This window comes from Vicugna pacos, chromosome 26, assembly GCF_048564905.1.
Source record: "Vicugna pacos chromosome 26, VicPac4, whole genome shotgun sequence".
In the NCBI taxonomy this organism is placed as follows: Eukaryota; Metazoa; Chordata; class Mammalia; order Artiodactyla; family Camelidae; genus Vicugna; species Vicugna pacos.
The window spans coordinates 25,634,705-25,655,015 of NC_133012.1; the positions used below are offsets into that span (position 1 = coordinate 25,634,705).

Genomic DNA, 20,311 nt, shown 5'->3' on the forward strand with positions numbered 1-20,311 from the left:
CAGAGGGCTCAGACCTGTTCAGGGTTTTCCTGGGAGAACTATAACGCTCTTGAGGCATTTATCCTCTTCTGCTCCTTCTGGTTCTTATCACTGTGTCAGAACCTGCAGCAGAGTTTTTCAGCCTGAGCCCTGTTGACACTTAGGGCCAGATAATTTTCCATCTTGAATGTCATTCCTGTCCATTGTCTGAATAAACCCAGGGGACAGTTTGGGTTGTCTGGACATGTCTGGAACAGAGCAGACAGGATTCCTTGTCAGTCAGTAGCAGGGCCCATGTTTTACACTTTGGATGCAGACTTTTCTGCACAGCTGGACCTCCTCCAGATTTTTATCTGCCCCTGTGTTGGTGCCAAGGCCTCAGAGGTACAGGAAAGTCGTGGGGGTGGAAGCTGTGGTTACTCTGGAAGGCCCTGTTCTGGGTGGAGAAATCTAGCAAATTCTTGTAAGTGAATTCGATCATGACCTTCAGGCTTGATGAGAAGAACACACAGGCTATTAGAAGGCAGGTAGAGGGAGCAGTACAAGCAGAAGACAGCAACAGAGTTGATATTTGGGTTTTAAAATTTTTATTTTAAGTCAGACTTACACACAGTAGAATTTTATTCAGTAAAATTCAGTGTACATTTCTATGAGTTTTGAAAAATGCATGTAGTTGTATAATCAGTGCCGCAATCCCTGTGCAGAGCAGTTCTGTTACCTGCAGGTTCCCCCTCAAACGCTTTTGCCATCAGCGTCTCCCATTCCCAGCCCCTCATCACCGCTTACCTTTCTGTCCCTATAGTTTGCCTTTCCTTCTTCCTTATCTGTTGCTTCTTACGTCAGCTTTGGTGCTTTGTTGCTTTCAAAGAATTTGCCCATTTTCATTGGCCTGTTGGATTCATGGACATAAAGTTATCCCTGACAGTGCCTGGGTGTCCCCCTTTGGGACCTGAGGTGCTTTCTTTCACTGATGACCTTGGTATCTGTGTTCTCTTTTCTCTAACTCTCTCTCCCTCAGATCACAACGGTAAGAGTTTATAAATTTTATTCATGTCTTCAAAGAACCAGCTTTTGACTTAATTTTTGTTCTTTATTGACTTTCCATTCGATTTCTTGTATTATTTACATTAATCTCCTTTTGGAAGGAGAACAGAGCTGGAGCATCACACCGTCCTAATTTTCAAAGTGTATCACAAAAGCTGTATTCCTCCTAGCCATGTGTCACTGACGTGAAACAGACATGCAGACCAATGGGGGCGAATCCAGAGCCCAGCAACAGAGCCCCGTGGGGGGGGGCAGCTAGTGTTTTACAAAGGAGCTAAGAATCCTCACTGGGGAAATGATCATTTCTTCAACAAATGGTATTGGAAAACTGGGTAGCCACGTGGAAAAGAATGAATTTGAATCCGTGTATCATACAATACACAAGAATCAACTAAAATTGAGTAGATTCAAATGTAGAACCTGAAACTGTAAAGCTCCTAGAAGAAGATGTAGGGGAAAGCTCCATTACATTGATCTTGACCACAGTTCTTGGATATGACACTTAAAAGCACAAGCAACCGAAAAAGCAAAAATCAACAAGTGGGACCACATCAGACTAAAAGAACTCGTTCAGCAAGTGAAGCAAAATGAAAAGACAGCTTACAGCATGGGAAAGAATATCTGCAAACCGTGTATCTGATGAGAGGTTAACATCCAAAATACAGAAGGAACTCACACAGCTCAATAGCAAAAAATAAATAATTTCAAAACGGACAACAGAACTGAATCAACATCTTTCCAAAGAAATGGATGTGGAGAAAATGGAACCCCGTACGCTGGTTTGGAGAATGTGAATTGGTGCAGCCACTGTGGAAAACTGAGTGGCGTTTCCTCAAAAAATTAAAAATGCAACTACCATATGATCCAGGAATTCCACTTCTGGGTGTATACACAAAGGAAATGAAGTCACTGTCTCAAAAAGACATCTGTGTCCACATCTTCATTGCAGCATTGTTTACAAAAGTCAAGACATGGAAACAGCCTATGTGTCCATGGATGGATGAATGGATAAAGAAAATGTGATACACAGACGCGCGCACACACACACACACAGAATGGAATATATTATTCAGCCATAAAAAAGAAGGAAATCCTGCCATTTGAAATAACATGGATGAAATTTGAGATCATACACTAACTGAAGTAAGTCAGGCAGAGAAAGACAAATAGCATATGATCTCACTGTGGAATCTAAAAAACCCAAACTCATAGAAATGGCACATAAGATTGGTGGTTGTGGAAGGTGAGGAGGGGTGAATGGGTGAAGGTAGTCAAAGAGTACAGACTTCCAGTTACAAGATGAACAGGTGCTAGAGATCTAATATACAGCCTGGTCTGTATAGTTAACAATATTTTATTGTAAAATTGAAAGTTGATAAGAGAGTAGATCTTAAAAGTTTGTGCCACATACGTTTAAAAAAAACTGTCTGAGGTGATGGATGTATTAGATAACCTTGTTGTAGTAATCATTTTGCCATAATTGTATATATGAAAAAAAATTGGGCGAAAGACCTAAACAGACATTTTTCCAAAGTAATACAAAAGGGTAACAGGTATATGCAAAATTGCTCAACATTACTGTTCATCAGGGAAGTGCAAGTCATAGCCACAATGAGATATCATTTCACACCTGTCAGGATTGCTCCTGTCAGAAAAATAAGAGAAAAAGTGTCGGTGAGGATGTGGAGGAAAGGGAACGCAGGACACTGGCTTGGAAAGGATGTGAGAGCAAATTGTCTTTTATCTGGGCGGTACTCTGCTCACAGTTCAGATTCCTGGTGCGGTCTGGGACTCTGGTTGTGCAGGCATTCTGCGAGCTGCCCTGTTGTCAGGGAGGGAGACCCTGTGAGGCTGCACGGCGTGAAGTAGGGCGTTTCGCCAGTGGGGCAGCGTGTAGTCTCCCCAGGTGAAGGGTGGGTGCCAGTTCCTCCCCGCAACCTGGAGCACATCCAGACCAGACAGAGGATGGGGACCAAACCTCCACCAAGTGAAGCACATGATATGAATTCTTAAAATAGGTTTTGTGTTTGCAAGTTTCATTTTATTTATTGAGGACTCACTAAGAATCCCCATAGGAACAGGGACACAAAGAGCAGTGAGAGCAAAAGAGAGAGTGAGAATAAGGTATCCCAACAACCGAAAGCTTGAAAGAGGCTTCAGCGCCCCTTAGGCGTAGTAGGGTCGATTTGTGGCACGTTCCCCATGGGCAGGCAGCAGGCTCGGCCGTCTAGACATCTCCCAACCTGGATTTCTGATTCGATGCAGAATTCGTGGCAGGAGCCATTGGGACGTGCACAGACCTCCCTGAAACCGCTGCTGCCTGCACAGAGAAGAGAATTACTGTAGCGATGTGTTGGTCTCCCTGCATTTTTATTCAGTTACGTGGGGGGAGGGAGGATCTGGAAGCAAAACCTTGAATGGATTTTTCATTGTTATTTGATCTCTTAAAATTCTGCTTTCACACACAAAAATATTGGATTTTTGACATTCTTGTAAAATCTGGCAATATTGAATGCAGCTAAGTAATGGATGGGTCGACGGGGTAGTCCTGCCCTCTGCACACTTCCAGGGCACCCCCAGCCTTCCTCACTCCTTACCTCCTAACACTGGTGGCAGAGACCAGTTTTTATTTAATATTAGTCTTGCACTGCTGACTTTCCTAGAGTAGAAGAAACATTTTAGAGAAATCTCTTTCTAGGTGCGCACGTATGTATGTGTATCTTTCGAAAGTGGAACTGAAATATAGATCCGAAAGATAGTACACATCAAGGAAATTAGAAAGGATATTTTTCTGGGGGGAAGGGAACAATCTTCCTTCATATTTAATATGCAGGCAGTGCCCGTGTTAGTATTTCTTACATCCTGATGCTGCATTCACTCTTCTTTCTGGCACTGGTCTTTGAGGTTTCGATCTGCTGCAGAAATCATTGCATACACTAAGGGTTCTTAAGGGCTGAAGAAACATCCTTATTAAAAGCGTTGAATAGTATTTGATTTATGTCCTCAAATATTACTCTCCTTCAGGGGGTGGGAGTCATACATAATGAGGTGCTTGGTTTCTAAAGTGGTTTAATTCTGAGCAGTCTCCACTGTAACAAAGTGCACCTTTCACATGACAATAGAAGAAGTATCAAAACCAGCACTTCTTGATTTTTCTGTTCTGGAACACAAAAGCCAATTCTTGAATAGCTTCAAATCAGTATAGGGCATTTACAGACATTCAACAAAAGCCCACTGAATTAAACTGAAATTCAGATGCATTAAATTGAATTTAATTATTTAATGTTCACAAAGCAATTTTATATTTTATTAATGGATATGAAAATCAAATATGCAACATCATATTTTTATCTAAAATGTGAACTGGAAAATAATTTTCAGGGTTTTTTTTAATCAATAGTCACTCTAAGCATTGAACACTATGCAGAAATCAGCTAGAATCTGAGTGTTTCATTCCCTGGGCTGCTCGTCTCTTCCTTTTCTCTGTAACTAGCTCAACTGCTGTATATATAGGTCCCAGTCACCTTGTGTTATAATCAGCCTATTGCCACTAGAAGAGTCACCTGAAATTTCAGAGGGTGAGTCACTGACAGGTCTTGTGATGAGTGACAGTCACCCGTGAACACCCCTTCATCACAGTGCTTCCTGCGTTCTGCTCTGGTGTTGATTTCCCATCTGACCTCACTTCTCGATGATGTGTTCCCTGAGGGCAGGACCCACATTTCATTTTTCTCTGTATGTATATCCCAGAACCTGGCTCAAGTCTTGGCATTTAACAGGCATTCAATAAATAATTGCGGAATGATTGGTTAAGATAGAGCTATTTTCCATCCTGTGGCATGTTTGTGTAGAAATGTGTTGTCCCTCTCAGTGCACGTGTCTTGGAATTATGTGTGCAGTTTTGCTGCAGTTGGAGACTGAGTATTAAGTTTTCCAGTCACAAAGGAGATGTGTAAAAACCTGACATACAATCACCTGTGTGTAAGAATCCAAGTCACATTAAGGGCATGTTTCTTACTTTTTTGTTTTAATTAGTTCTTTGCTAAGGAATCTTGTATTTTGCGTATTATGAGCACACTGTGACTTCCAGCTATTTACTTTAGAAACAAAAGTTAGAGTTACAGTGAGCGTGACCGAGGATCTTGTCTAATTAGTTACCTTACAGATGAGATTGAGAAAAGGAAGCTGGTGGTCCAAGGTCACATAGTGACTTAGAGAAGAAGAGGAAAGGGGGTGTATTGTGCACAGAGGGAAGATAGTCAGTAATACTATAATGGCTTAGTATGCTGGCAGGCAATAACTCGTGTTATTGCGACTGTAGGGGAACAAAATTGGCCACCCCAAAATGTCCCTTTGGCATGCGAATTATTTTGAGCTGAAAACAATCAAAAGCTGAAAATATTCAGGAAGGAACTTTGACCGTCCCCCTAACTGCCAAAAAGTATTTAGATAGAGGCCCTTTTCTGGAAATGAGCCATCACCAGAGACATCTGCAAAGAATATGGACTGAGCATGGCAGGGCAACTTGGCAAGGCCTACATTGCAGAGTTGCTCTGTGTCCTGCTGTCTCTGCCCCGTCCAGCAAACATTTGTCCTCCAGATGCTTGCTTTCCTAGTACCATGTGCATTGCTTTCCCCACCTTGGAAGTCCCAAACCACTACCCACAACATCCTCTTTTGTCTTTAGCTGAAGATGGTATTTAAGGTGAGGACTTTGGCCATTTTGGCGAGTTACCCAGTTTTCCTAGATCTCGTTCATGAATACATGTTATTAAACTTCTGTTTGATTTTTCTCCTGTTAATCTGTCTCATGTCAATGTAATTCTTAGACCATTTGGAAGAGCCTAGAAGGGCAGAGGAAACTTTCTTCCTCCCTGACACAGCGATCATTTCATAAAGTATAAAAATATCAAATAACTATGTTGTATACCTGAGACTATTGTAATAGAGTATGTTAACTATAACTCAATTAAAAAATAATTAAAAAAACAAAATTCTGACGTTTCAGAATTTGGTTAAAAGCATTCGTCTCATGGAAATATGGGTGCGGGACATAGATTTAAAAACATGTTAAATGGCTTTATCCCACCACACCTGTATATTGAGTGAGATGACTGCTGAGTCAGCGTTAATCAGACTGGCCTTCAGCAACACCACGTGGACACAATTATCTTTTAAGCTTAAGCCACCAGCTTTGTGTGCCCCTGAGTCAGTATCATTGGACATGGCATCACCTTTCACCAGTGATCAGAGTCATACAAGAGAAGCAGCAGAATGAGTGGAACCCAGGGCAAGACATTTAACAAAAACCCGCACATGAAGACAAAGCCTTGACTGACACTTAGCTCCCACTTCCACCTTGGGGAGGCATTCACTTTTCAGGGCCTCAGTTTTTCCTCTGTAAAATAGGAAGAATGGACCGGATCATCAAGATCTTTTTGAATCTTGTCAGTAAGTGATTTTACAGTATCTGCAGCTGCAGTAGCTCCGCTGCTAATTGTGACAAGGATAGCTGTTCTTTTGTTGAAAAAAAGTAAGTTTGCATTTGTTTAAAAAATACTTATTCTTCCCTTAAAAAAGAGAGAAAGCATTTTCAAGTTAATTCATAGTGCTCAACGTGTCTTACACATCAGCGCATCACAATGGCGTGGTAGCCCACGTAACCCCAGCCCTGGGAGTGTAGCTCCAGACCAACCTGCCATTCATCCCAGGTTCCTTGTAGGGTAAGGGGGAGCGGATATATTTCACACATGTGCAGAGTGCGAGCGTGTGTGTGCACACACGTACACACCCACAAGGAATATTGCTATTCTGGGAACAGTGAAAAGTGCAGATGAAAACCTCAGATAGAAAGCCTCAAACACTCTTACTGCTCATCTAACCCCTGGTTTTCCTTCTCAAGCCTGTTGCTTCCACCAGAGCCTTCAAAGCTTAAGCTTCAAGCTTTCAACCCTTGTGATGCTTCTGGCTTTGTCTTTCTTTCACTCATGTTGTTTCTCTACTGGCTCTCACTCAGAGACCTCTCCTCTCTCCTGGGGCCAGTGCTCTGCTGTGAGGGCTGCTTGGCTCTCCCCAGGACTGGCCAGCAGTCAGAGCAGCTGGCCTATGACTTCTTGGAAGCCAAGGGCCATCATATCTTACTTTCTTCGTATGTCTGCTTCATAGTCAGGGCCTCGCATTCAGTGGATGCTTAACAGATATCTTATGAGCGGAACTGTTTTCCCACCTCCAGTCTCTCCCCACTTCAGCCTCTCCCCTCTGCTTCCTTGCGATCAGCTGGAAGCTAAGTTGGAATTGCCTCACCAACTGCCCCCCACCTCGGACCCTGCCCACCAGCAATGAGCAGCCCTCGAAACACAGGCTCAGGCAGGAGGGTCTGGGCTCATCAGGACTAGGCGTGCCTCCCACTGGTCTTCTGTTGGAAATTTGGGGAAGTCTCTATTTGCAAACAACATAAAGCCTAGCAATCTATAGTTCCCTGAAATATCGGAGGACCATCCGCATTCGCACAGCTGTGTCTGCCTTCCTACTCCTTCCCAGCCCTTGAGACCCTGAATTCTCAGGCAAGGAACAGACACCCAGCTTAAGGAGAGCAGTAAGTTTCTTATGCCCCCTTAGCCCAGCACGTCCCAGAAACACGCGTGTGTGCCGGCGCCCGTGGTCTGCGCGGGCGTGCAGGACACAGAGGGGGCAGGCCATCTTGAGCCTTGTGTTCAGGTTCTACTTTAGGAGAACAAGTGTGGGAAAAGAAGAGGCTAACCAGGGGACGGGGTGGAGCCTTAAGGGACAGCATCACCCTCGGGCCCAGCGGTGGTAAGGGCACTGGGCTGGGGACTTCTCAGACTCCGGGTAAGCCTTTCAAGGAGATGCCCTCACCAGTCCCTCTGCCTGGGCCCCAACAGCTTTGGCATAGCTCTTATGTCAGTATCTCGGGATAACTAACTTTTGCTGAAGGTAGAGGAGTTTTGGAGACCAGGATTTGGTAGAATAATGCCCGATTGGTGGTGGTGCCTGATTGGTGGTGGTGGTAGTCACCTAGCTCTCGAAACTGCTAGTAAACTTGCCTAGTTAGAGTCATCTTCAGTGATGGAGCAAAGAGGGTTTCAAGCACTTGAAACGCCCTTGACCTCATGCATCTATCTAACTGAGAGGTGCTACAGAGAACTACTGAATCAGGTGAGTGCAGGCCTCAGGCAGGCGGTCTCCCAGATGCGCAGTGAGAGCCCTCCTCAGGGCAGAGGCGGCAGAGATGTTGTGCTGGACCCCCGTGAGGTCTCGGGCACCCTCCTCTTACCGAGGTGGCAGCCGAGTTCATTCTGTTACCTGGTGGAACCTGGCTCATAAAGATGAGAATGGTGAAGAGGGGGACAGCAACCCTCATGGCTGGAGAACGGAGGAGGCTTGGCTTCATTTCCAGAGGCAGAGAAAGCTTCCGTCTGCGGTCCTGCAGCACCGCGGAATGCCTTGTCCGGATGTCAAGTGCCCTTCTGTACCTCATTAGGGCTATATCCATGGACAGAAGTGTTCTCTGCGTGCAGAGCGGCCCTCATAAGGAGGCTGAGAAGCCTTGGTTCATTGGGCACTCAGTGCATCAGAAGGATGCGGGCGCACACCTTTGACCAGAAAACCTTGTTAAATGGGAACACGAGCTACGAACGCTTTGGCACCAGAACAAGGTGTACGAGCAAGGACCTGCCTATCCTGAGTTCCAGCGAGCCAGGCTGTGCTGAGAAACCGGTTGGTTTAGTTAGTGACTAGACATCTTGTCCCTGAGTGCTTCTGGCTTGACTAGCCCTCCTCATGACTGATCACTCGCTCCTGGTCTGAAGGCTCTGCTCGCGGCACGGTACTTAGCACACATGTCAGTTTGCTCAGCGCACACTGAAACCTCCCCAGAAGGTGTGAGCCTTGTTAAGACCATGCTTTGTTCGTCAGTGCCGAGGAGGCAGTTGAATCACGGGGTAATTTAGTCTCACATCCTCATCCAGTAGAACCATGGCAGGGCAGTGAAATGCCTCTGAACGTGGAGGAATTTAAGTTCTGAAGTCTAACTAGAGGTACAGACATCGGCAGGAAACTGTCTTCCCTGAATCTCAGTGGCACCTGCGTAGATTTAGATCTGTTGAATCAAGATCAGGGAACTCTCAATCGTTTTGCATAAAAACAACGGGGAGAAGTTGCTTCTGGATGCAGACACTTAGACCCACTCCAGAAAATGTTAGTTTGGTGGGATGGGATGGAGCCTGGAGGTCTACGTTTTAAACAGATTTCCCAGGTACCAGTTCTGAAATGCATTCTGGAATACTCAGTGGAAAATCTCAGCTTAGATCATCTCTCAACTTCTTTCTATCTCTAGTAGTAGAGTATTCTCAGTTCTCTTGTCTGAGAGTAAATCTCATGTTTGGCTTTTATGACTGCAACGACATATTGTGTGTGTGTGTGTGTGTGTGTGTGTGTGCGCAGCCCAGAAGGGTGAGACTTATGCCTTAATCCATGCAAAATTAGATTCCAGTTTTATAAAGAAAACTCAGAAACTGGCCAGGACAAATAACTAAAGTGAGGAGCAGTCCATTTAGAAGAAGGCCGTTGCAGTAATAGAGGCTGGGGGAGGCTCCAGACTGAAACAGTGTGAGTGTAGAGAGAAGGAAGGGAAGATGTCTGAGGAACAGAGCCCAGGGCCGTAACGCGCATATAAAGAAAGTGGGCACATAGGAGTAATCCAACATTTGTAACCTGAGCGCCTAAGTAAATGGTAACCACACTTAGTAAGATCTGAAAGAGCGGGTGAACTTCAGGTGGTGTCCAGCCTCCAAAATGGCTCTCAGGGATCGCCCATCCTGGTGGTCACACCCCCGTGCAGTTCCCTTCCACACGGAGGTGGGTTGACTTCTGCGACCAGTAGGATGCTGCAGACACGGCGGAGGGGGAGTTCTGAGGTCAGGCTGAAGAGATGCCGCAGCTTCAGTCCTGTGTGACTGGAACCCTCACTCTGGGTGAAACCAGCTTACATTTCCTGCAGGTACTCGAGCAAGACTACAGAAATAAATGCCCCTGTGGGAAGGAGGCCCCCTGAGGCTTCTTATTAACAGACACATTAGCAAGCCCTTTAGAGAGAGGAGCCCCCAGGGCTGGCGGACCCCTGGCCTTCTACTAAGTCCAGCACCAGCATTTCGGTGGCGCCCAGGGAAATGTCAGCCGTCTCCAGAGGTTCAAGCTTTGTGAGCCATCCCTGCACATCAGTTTCAGAAAATCAGGTCCCAGGATCCCAAGGACAGAAAATTCTGCAAAGGCTCAGGAGGGTGGGGACCTCTCTCCAGCCTTCCAGGCAAGAGTGCTTCCTGGACTCACGAGTTGACCTCGAATCACGTTTTCTCTGACAAAACTCCTGAAACTGACATGTTTCCTAAAATCTTCAAGACCCCTCTGGAGGCAGGGGCCAGCTTCTGCCAACAGGAGGTTCAGGGAGAGCATCCCTGCCCAGCCTCGGCCTCTGGAAGGGTTTAGAAGTGCCCTCAAGGGCCCAGCCACCACTTGTTTCGGCCTGTCGCCTGAAGCCAGCCGTCCCCACGCTGCCAGACCCACCACGAAACCTCCTGAGTTGTCTCCCGGGTCCCGAAACCTCTTCTGACTGCATGTGTTACGGAAACAACAGGGCAGCCAAGAAGCAAGCACCACTCGGAGGGTTGGAGTACTCAGATGTATTCTGCTAGTGGGCTTAGAAGGGCTTCTGCTCCGAAGCCCTGAGCGCCTCCAAAACGTGTGCATGAGGTTTTATAGGATTAATTACAAGCTTGGGGTATTTGGCCAATAGGCATGGAACAGCTGTAGCAGCATCATTATCACAAAAGCAGAGGCAGGGAGGCAACAAACCGACATTCCAAGGCCAGATACGTCCCTCTGAAAATCCAGCTGGCTCGCGAAAACATGAGCAGGGAATCAGCAAACCGACACTTACTAACTTAGACTTACGAGTTATCCCAGGAGAATTCAAATCAGCGATCCGACACTTGTTAAACTTAGATTTACGAATAGGCCCAGCCCGGCTTTTCCTTCACACGTGGATGGCGGTGAAGAGCATCTGGGTCTTCCTGAGACTAGAGGAATTTTCTAAATCACTTCGAGGGGTCAGAACCACTGGTTCCCACTTGGAATGGCAGGAAAGGGCATCCCAGGCTCACCAGAGCTTCCTCAAAATTTTCTAAGTCAGTTTTGCACCCTGGGAGCAGCATTGCTGACAAAGGTGCTTGTTGAAGGTGTTCTGTGATGCCTGAGGTTCTGGAGATACTGTGTGTCCCCTTGAGCGTACAAGGAAGGCTGTAGCTGTTCTCAAGGGCACAGAGAGGGTGGCCAGTCGCCTGAGCAGTTGGCAGAATTTTCTGAATCTTCCAGGTACTGGGAGGAACCACTGCGGCTGGCCTGTGTCGCCCCCTGCTGGCCTGGGTAGGTCATGCCCTCCAGCCGACCTAGGCAGAGATAGGAAACCTAGATGTCTGACCACGAAGGGTCTGGAAGCCCAGATGGCAGAAGGGCTAGCACTGGGGCCTCAAGTCCCAGGAAGCAGTGCTTCTGCCTGCAGCAGGGACGGATGTGGCTCTGGAGTCCTGCCTTCCGTGCAGGGAGCCAAGCTCAACTGGCCATCCTACCGAATTACTGAAAGCTGTTGGGTGTCCTGTGGCTGCCAGGACCACAGCCCTTCAGCCTCTGCCCGGTATTCCTGTCCTCCAGGGCTTCGCATGTTTGCAACCTGAGAGCACACTTCACGGTGCCTTCCGAGGACTCTGACTGCAAACTGCCCCGATGTCAGTGCCTTGTTACTCGCTTGGAGGGATTTGTACTGCAGTCCGTTTCCTTGCTGCTACTGTATTACCACCGTCTGTTTCCTTCCTTCCTTCCTATGTTGATATCACTATAACTGTTAAAATTACTAGTGTTTATGTTGTTTTGCAGAGAGGTGCCAGCCACCTCTTGTTCCAGCTCGAGGGCTCAGGGAGGGAGTCCTTGGCCTGCCGGACCCATCGCAGGGCGCTCTAATCCTACTCAGGGTGGTGGGAACCACTCTCACCCTCCCAGAAGTGATGGCCAGGTGTCTATGCAAGCATGTGCCTCCTTAGAATCTTCCATGTCGTTGTCAATGCTTGAGGTGCAAGTGTGTCCCGAGCCCACCTGAGTCTCTGGGACTCTTGTAAGCACCTTTAGGTGCCCTGGAAACGCTGGGACTGTGCTGAAAGGCTCGGAGGTGGTGCCTCTCCAGGCCGAGCAGGTGCAAAATGTGTCAGGTTGGTCTGGAGCTCTTGAACCACTCGTGGTGGCCTGTGCCACCGCCCGCTGTCCAGGGAACCACTGTGCTGCCACCTTCCTGTAGCCCCCCTGAGACAGCCCGAGGGGAGATGCCAGACCCTCCGGATTCTGGAGGAAGAGCTGGCATGAGCGCTTCCTGGCGCCAGGGCTGAGGTCATGCTGGGGCTTCACGCAGGTGCATTTGGGGCTCCTGCACCCTGGGTGTGGGTGGGGGGGCACTGTATTCCTCTGTGGAGACCCCCGCATCACCCAGGGGCAGGACTTACGAAATCAGCAGTATCCTTTGACGTAGACTTAAGGCTTATGTCTATGTGAAACCTGAGCATCTGAGCCCAGCGTGGGCCAGGGTGGGAATGAGCCAGCAGACCGGGCTTACCGCGTTCCCTGGGCATGAGGTTGACAAGGGCACGTCGCTAATGCTCATGTGTTGACAAGTGGATTCCGTATTTTTAATAAGCCATTGTTCTCCCAAGTTCCTTTTTCTTCAGATACATAATCTGTGATAAGTAAAAATATCTTCAAGGCAGAAATAAAAACCAAGTACAATATGTTTTACACAGTAGATTTTATTAGAAATGAAAGAAAATTTGAAAACAAAGCTTTAAAATAGCTTTTAATGAAAAATAACAAGCAAAGCCATGGGAATATTCCCCACCATGATTTACAGTGAGAGAACCCCGCAGAGTCCACAGACCTCATGTCAGGGCAGGGCACTGCTAAAACTCTGCAGAGCGCAGAGTGGGGCCCTTAAGCAAGGTTCAGAAAGTTCAGACATTTGCCACCAAATACAAATTACCATCGTAGCTTCCTACGTACAAAATCGTTAAAACTTACTCCTTAAATTTGTCTCCATTCTTAAAATGGATTTAGACTAACAAACAACTTGACGTTCTAATTTGATAAGTACCATTTGAAATAGGACTTTCATTCCATTACAAACAAGTGCAGGGTTTGCTTATGTGTGTCCCCAGGGTTCTCTGAGTTTCCATCCAGAGATGCGGAGTCACGGATCCACCAGGGACAGCCCGCCCCCTGTGACTTCCCCTCCTCAGGTCACCGTCACCTCCAGGGTGTCTGGGGCTGGAGGACGAGTCTTAGTTGCCAGGGGTGTCTCACTCCCAGTCACTATCCTCAGAGGAAGAGGAAACCTGAAGGTCATCATAGAGGACACTCAAGGAGCCAGGGGCATAGCGTCCCTCAGACTTCCTGCAGATGGGAGGGCTCTGACCAGGAGGGCTTGGCTTCTCAGCAGGGTGGAAAGAGGGAGATGTCATGTACCTGCAGCTCCACTCACCTTTGCTTAATCTTATGAAGACCATCCTAAGAGGATAGCTTGGAACATGGTTAATGGGTGGAAGACAGGGTACAGAGCAGGCCTGGACAGTATTGGGGGGAGATCTGTTGGCTTGAGATTGGAGGTCAGTGCTTTGCCCCTGGGCGGGTGTCTTCCTGTTGACTTGGGGTGACCCTGTTGGTCCTTGTCCAGTTGTACTGGGTGGAGAATGGAGATTCTGCAAAACCCCCAGATCTGGTCTCAGTGTGCTCCTCTGGGGAATCTGGACGAGGCTGAGTCTGGGTTTCTTTGGGGGGTTCAGACAAGCCTGGATGGAGATCTGGGCAGATTTCTCACCTAGCATCTTGATGCTGCTTTTGGAGTCCTGGACCAAACCTCTCTTGATGGGAAACACTGACGGGCAGGTGGAATTCATGTCATCTTTCCTGATGGGTGACCTGCTTGCTCTATCAGGTTCCAGGACAGATTTCCTCCAGGATGTCTGGATGAGCATCGGCGTGTTTGGACACTGCAGAAGAGAAGAAAACAGAAAGACGATACATTAGAACATCCTCACCGTCCAGTCATAATTCAGATTAACCAAAACATATCTCATCAAGTTCAATTTAACAGTAAGAGATAGGCAAGGAATCAGTTTAAATATGACGTGGTACTCAACCTCAGGATGCTCACAGCAAACAAGCATATAATATCACCTCAATACACTTATACATCAGATAGAAACATATACAGGTTGTAACAGTATCTCTTGTCCAGCGAATGGAAACAAGCGGTTTTAAATACCCTCTTCTAGAGACTGTACACGGTTGGTGTTTTGCAGGAACTTCCATGGCTAAATGGGTTCCGATGGACAGTTTTGGAGGATGGACCACAAGTACTCTGCGTGGTCACGTTGGTTGGAAGAGTATGTGAACGATTCCCTCACACAGAAAGGGACTGAGGCAAGCTGGGGAGACGCAGCGGGGAGAAGAGTGGGACCAGAGGACTCACCTCAACACAGCCACCGGGCTCCGAGGCTTCCTTCCCACGCTGCTGCGGCTGGGGTCCCCGGGGAAGTCGCTGGAGGGGCTTCCTCTGCTGCTCTTGTCTGCAGAGCAAACCATGTTCAGTGGCAGAAACCCACATTCCTCATCACAGTTGGGACAGACAACCCTGTGGCCCAGCCCTTTCCCAGTTTGGGGGTGACCCAGGGAGGGGACCCCGTGCCTTGTGAAGACTGCCCCCTGCCTCATCTCTGTCCTCCCCCAACTCCAAGGGTCCCGCCAGGTTGTCCCAGGAGGTCCTTCCTGTTCGTCTCTCCTGCTTTGTGTCTCCCTGTGCAAAGCTGCAGGTGTGCTCCACGCCCTTAGTGACCTCAGGGCGTGGAATGAACCCCTGAGTGTGGCCCCAAGGAGGCAGCTCCTTCCTCTATCTCTCCAGGCTCTCTGTCTTTGCCTGGAGATGGCTCAGCACAGCGCAGAGGAAGAGCGGGACAGACTCCAATGTTTTCAGCCAGAGACGAGCCACCACCCCCAACACTGCTCACCTTGGCCTTTGACCCTCCTCCCTCGCGGCCGTGCTCGAGGTCCGCGGGGTCCACAGGCCCTGCACCTTCCGTGGCTCCAGGTTCTCTTTCCCGCGTATGGCGCCCAGGGGCTGGGGGGCTTGGGCCCCTTGCCAGCGCTTCATGGGGCACCTGAGGCTGCTCGCTTTGTGCCCAAAGGCTCCGCAGTCCTTGCACTTCACCTGCAGGTGGAGGAGAGGACAGTCAGCGTGTCTGCAGGAGTGACAGGCACGTTTCAGAAGCGCACATCGGGACGGGCTCAGGGAGCTGAGCACCGCTTCTGGAGAAAGGACAGGGCGCACGGCTCCCGGGTGCCGGGGCACTCACGACCCCCTGGGGCAGCCCGAGCCTTAGTTAGGGGGCATCCAAGGAGGGAGGCCTGGAGGTCTAAGTGTGAACAGAAGGGCCCAGATAGAAACTCCTGGGAAAATACAGACTGGACAGGACGTAGGTAGGAGCGGGGTGCTTCCTCCCAGGCTCCGAATGGCCCAGTCTGCCTGGGGGTGAGGCCCCAGGGCAGCTGGCTGTGGGTGGAATGGACAGGTGAGTCGTGGACCCAGAGCGGTCCAGGTCCACACCCTGTCTGACGCCTCGCAGGTGCAGGCCTCCACTTACGCGGCAGTCCTCGCCCTGTGGTGTGGGCGGCGTCTGCTGCACCGGCTGGTACTTCTTCACTTTCTGGGCTTGAAAGGGCCCACACTGTGTGTACCGACTGGCCATCTCCAAACCTCCCTGGGGCCTCAAGTCAGTTGTAACCCTTGGTTTCCTCTGTAAAAGAAAGAGAAAACCTTCATATCCAATCAGAAGTGCAAGTGGCCCAAACCCCCTCGTCACCAAGTGAGGATCCGAGGGCACCTTGCCCAGTAAGCAAATCCAGGTTTCTGACGGTTCGATTTCTCCCCCCACACACTTCCCCATTCTCTCTTGTGACCACCCTTCAGACCAGGACTCTGACTTCATTAGCCCTTTCAGGCAGAGCTGTGGATTTAAATTTGCATCCTTGAAAGAGTAATTTTAGAGTCTTTGGCCATTTGTATCACAATGCAGTCTAATAGAGAAGATTAAGACATTTTCCCACACATCCACAAATTATGCCATGAAGGGTGACATTTAGTCTTGGGCACACACATTTGAAAACCAAATATAAGTATGCCGACTTCTTAAAAACTGGACTTTCCCATTCGCCATCAGAGGAGGCAATTTTCAAATACAAATTCACTTAAGAAAGATATTTTCTTCTCTACTAGACTTGAAGTTTCACAGCTGGGATGAAAGATTTTCTGAATCTTTCAACTTTAGTGGCTCACTTTTGCCTAGTTAATAATAATGTGAAACACGTTTCAACTAAGAATGAACAAAAAGTACTTTTTTAGGCTTTCAGTGCCTATAGACAATTCCACCAAGTTTTCAAAACTGCTCACCCAGTGGCCCACGTTAATCAGATTGCTCCAGTGTGTTTCCTAGAATTTGAATCTTCCCCTAATAGCATCCAGAAGGATGTGTGCTACCACCCTGCCTTCTAAGAATTCCGACTGAAATAAATGATCTAGATCGAGTGATCACTAACTGGCACCAGACCTAAAACTCAAGCCAAAATGGATTAAAAATGCAAAGCTAAGACTTGAAACTGTAAAACTCCCAGAAGAAAGCAGAGGTCGGCTGCTCCCCGAAACAGTTCCCAGACAATGGGAAAATGGGTGCGGAAAATAGTGTCCCTACTCAAGGGAAATCTAATCAGCCAGAAAGAAGTGGAAATCCTTTTATCTTCCACAACGTGGATGGGCCTTATTGTGATTAGGTTAGTGAGGTAAGTCAGTCATGGAAGAAAAATACCAAAAGACTTCACTCTTACATAGAATAATACTAAGAACAAACAGCAGAAAATAAACCAAAAAATCAAGAACAGAAGCAAACGCACAGACACACAGACCCGAGTCGCAGCTACCAGAGTTCAGGTGCAAAGGCGCCAGGGTAAAGGTGTTTGGACGTGCGGTGACAGAGGACAAGGAAAACTATGGCGACCATGTGAATGCTGTACAAAGTGTGAAATGTAAAAGTGTACAAGTGAAACTTACCGAATATTAACGCCAGTGATACCTCAATTAAAGTAAACCATAAAATTAAAGAAACCTTACACTGTTTGCAAGCCAAACCACAGCGTATCTTCAGTATGGTCTTTTTTTCCAAGACATATGCTGAACACCAAACTTAAGGCAAACTATCCTAAAACCCAGCTGTGCACGTCCCATCTGCCAGCAGATTATCAGAGAGACGGGGGCTGGAATAGCCCCGGAAGAGGGGCAGCTTTGAGGTGGCTGAGGAAGGCCAGTGGGGGAACTGCCCTTTCCTGGCTGACTTGGCTGCCTCTCCAAAGTCAGATGGCCTTTTCAGCTTTGCTTAACCAGTCCGTGTCATGTATCACCTTTAGTCAAACCATGTCCTGAAGGTATGTTTAGGAAAGATAAACACCTTAGATTTCACTCATGTGGGACACACAACACACACACACAAAGCAAACAGTAAAAAAGGAAAAAAGGAAGCAAGCAAGTGACACAAAGCAAACACATACATTCACAGAACACGGTAGGGGGTGTCGGGGGAGCAGAAAGGGGCGTCTGAGTGAAATGGATCAACAGGATGGTAACAGAAAAAAAAAAAGCAAGTTTTTGGTTCTGAGCTGTTTTATGGTATACTGGAGTTGAAATATATTATTATATACTTAAAACTAATATTGTAGCCAAATGATACCCTAGGAAAAATAATTAAAATTTAAAAATTAAAGAATCCATGCCCTATTGCTTACACCACATCACTACATGTTTTGTTTACTGTCCTATCTCCCTGAGGGATAAGCTGAACCCCAGATTTCAGTCAAACAACCTGAAATCCATCTGGGTACCTTCTATCTGTCAGTAGTTTCTCAGAAAGGTGGGTGCTGGACATACGCCACTGGGCAAGATGCAGATGTGAAGGTGGCTGAGTCAACGGGTGAGTTTCCCTTCCCCCACCGACTGTTAGCCTGATCCAGGGTCACGTGACCTTGTTAAGGTTTCCTGAACCAATCAGTGTCATGTATCACCTCTGATCTAACTCTGTCTTGTTTGAAGACACCTTTAGAATACACAGGTGCCTAATAACTTCACTCATGTGTGGAACACAAAATAGAAAAAGACAAAAGATAAGTTTTAAAAATTTAAGAGGAAAGCAAATGACACAAAAATAAGCACATACATTCACAGAACACAGTAGCGGAGACCAGAGGGGAAGGGGGGGCGGAACGCGCCAGCAGGTGAAATGGGTCAGCTGTATAGTGACTGAGGGAAACGGAGTTTTTGGTGCTGATCAGATGTACAGTACACAGCAGTTGAAATAGATTGTTGTGCACATAAAGATTGTCTAATATTAGAAGCAAATGATACCTCAGTAAAAGAAATTAAACAGTAAAGAAATGAAAGATTCCATGCCCCAGTGCCTGACGTCACTTCAGTATATATTTTGTTTACTGTCCTATTTCTCTGAGGGATAAGCTGAACTGCAACTTTTCAGCAAACCAACCTGAAATCCAGCTGTGTTCCCGCTGGCCAGACTCCACTGGAAGAGATGCAGCTCCCAGGGTGGCTGCGGAAGGGTCTATGGGGAAGTGTCCGTTCCTCCCTGACTTTTATACTGATCCAGGTCACGTGACCTTGTTAAGGCTTTCTTATCCAATCATGGTCACCTGTCAACGTTCCTCTAACCATGTCTTCAAGACACGTTTAGGAAAATCAACTGTATTACGATTTCACTCGTATGAGGAACACAAAATACAAACAAAAAAAAGCCAAAAAATTGAGGAAAGCAAATGACACAAAAACTAACATGTAGATAAACAGAAACAGTAGTGGATACCCGAGGCGAAAGATGGGGGCAGGGCCCAGTGGGCAGAATGTGTCAACAGTTGGTAACAGAGAAATTAAGTTTTTGGTGCTAGCTGTTGCCTGGTACACAGGAGTGGAGCTGTATAGTCCCAGTTGTTTATTGTGCACGTAAAACTTATCTAATATTATGACAGAGTGATACTGAAGTAAAAAAAAATAATAATAATTCATTTTTCTAAATGAGAGTGTCCACACCCTGTTGTGAAAAGCCACATCACTGTATATTTTGACTACTATCCTATTACTCTAAGGAAGAAACTGAACATCAAATCCAGCTGGGTACCTCCTGTCTGTCCATAGGTTGTCAGAAAGGTGGGTGCTGGACACACTCTGCAGGATCAGATGAGCTTCCAAGGGGCCTAAAGAAGGGCCAGTGGAGAGGTGGCCTTTTCCCCGCTGACTTTTATTCACATGACCCAGTTAAGGCATCCACCCCCAAGGAAAGATGTCTGTCACCTGTGTTCACACTCTGTCTCAGGAGAAGGACTGTACTGTGGAATTTAGCATTTTCATCATTTTACACTTTGAGAGACACCTGCACATACTTTTAAGAGTCTGTCTTTTCCAAAAGAAAAGTCAGCATTTTTCCGTATGCCCATTACTTTCTGAACTCACAATTTTTGTGTGGTAAAATATACATAAGTTAAAATTTACTGTTTAAGCACATTAAATTGTCAAGTCCTGTGGCCTCAAGTACATTCATACTGTCCGGGAGCCATCCACATCTTCCACGGCCTGAGCTTGACCCTCCCCACCGAGTCTCCACAGATGGGAAAAAGAGAGACAGCCTTTTCCCACACACGCAGCCATCTCTATGCTATGGGAAGGCTACGGTGCGTATTGTGGTACACACATTTGAAAACCAAAAAGAAAGTCTGCTGGCTTCTTGAAATTTGGCTTTCCCATTTGACATCGGAGGAGGCCATTTTCAAATGCAAATTTACTTAGGAAAAATATATCTCTTCCCCTAGACTGGAGGCTTCACAGCTGAGCATCTGTTTTATTTAAATCTTTTATCTTTGGCGTGCAATTTTATCTAGTTTATAATACTGTGAAATAAAGAGTTTTCAGCAAAAAATGAACAAATAAATCGTTGAGGCTTCAGTGCCTATAGAAATCCCCACCAGAACCTCACATTTGCCATTATCCTTCTTCCCTAGGCCATCTGAATGATGATTTTTCTCCTGAACATAGGAGATTGACCAGTTTTTCCTTTCTTTATCTGAATGTATTCTC

At 47.0% G+C, this 20,311-nt stretch overlaps 1 protein-coding gene across 1 annotated transcript; it reads right to left on the reverse strand.

Annotated features, from left to right (window-relative positions):
* Nucleotides 1–3,179: 3,179 nt before the first annotated feature.
* DEFB108B (defensin beta 108B) lies at nucleotides 3,180–8,567 on the reverse strand. Its single transcript, XM_031691320.2, has 2 exons — nucleotides 8,347–8,567; nucleotides 3,180–3,343 (listed from the first exon to the last, which is right to left on the reverse strand). The coding sequence occupies exons 1-2, from the start codon at nucleotides 8,534–8,536 to the stop codon at nucleotides 3,180–3,182; spliced, it is 354 nt and encodes a 117-aa protein (XP_031547180.2). The 5' UTR covers nucleotides 8,537–8,567.
* Between the last annotated feature and the right edge of the window lie 11,744 nt (nucleotides 8,568–20,311).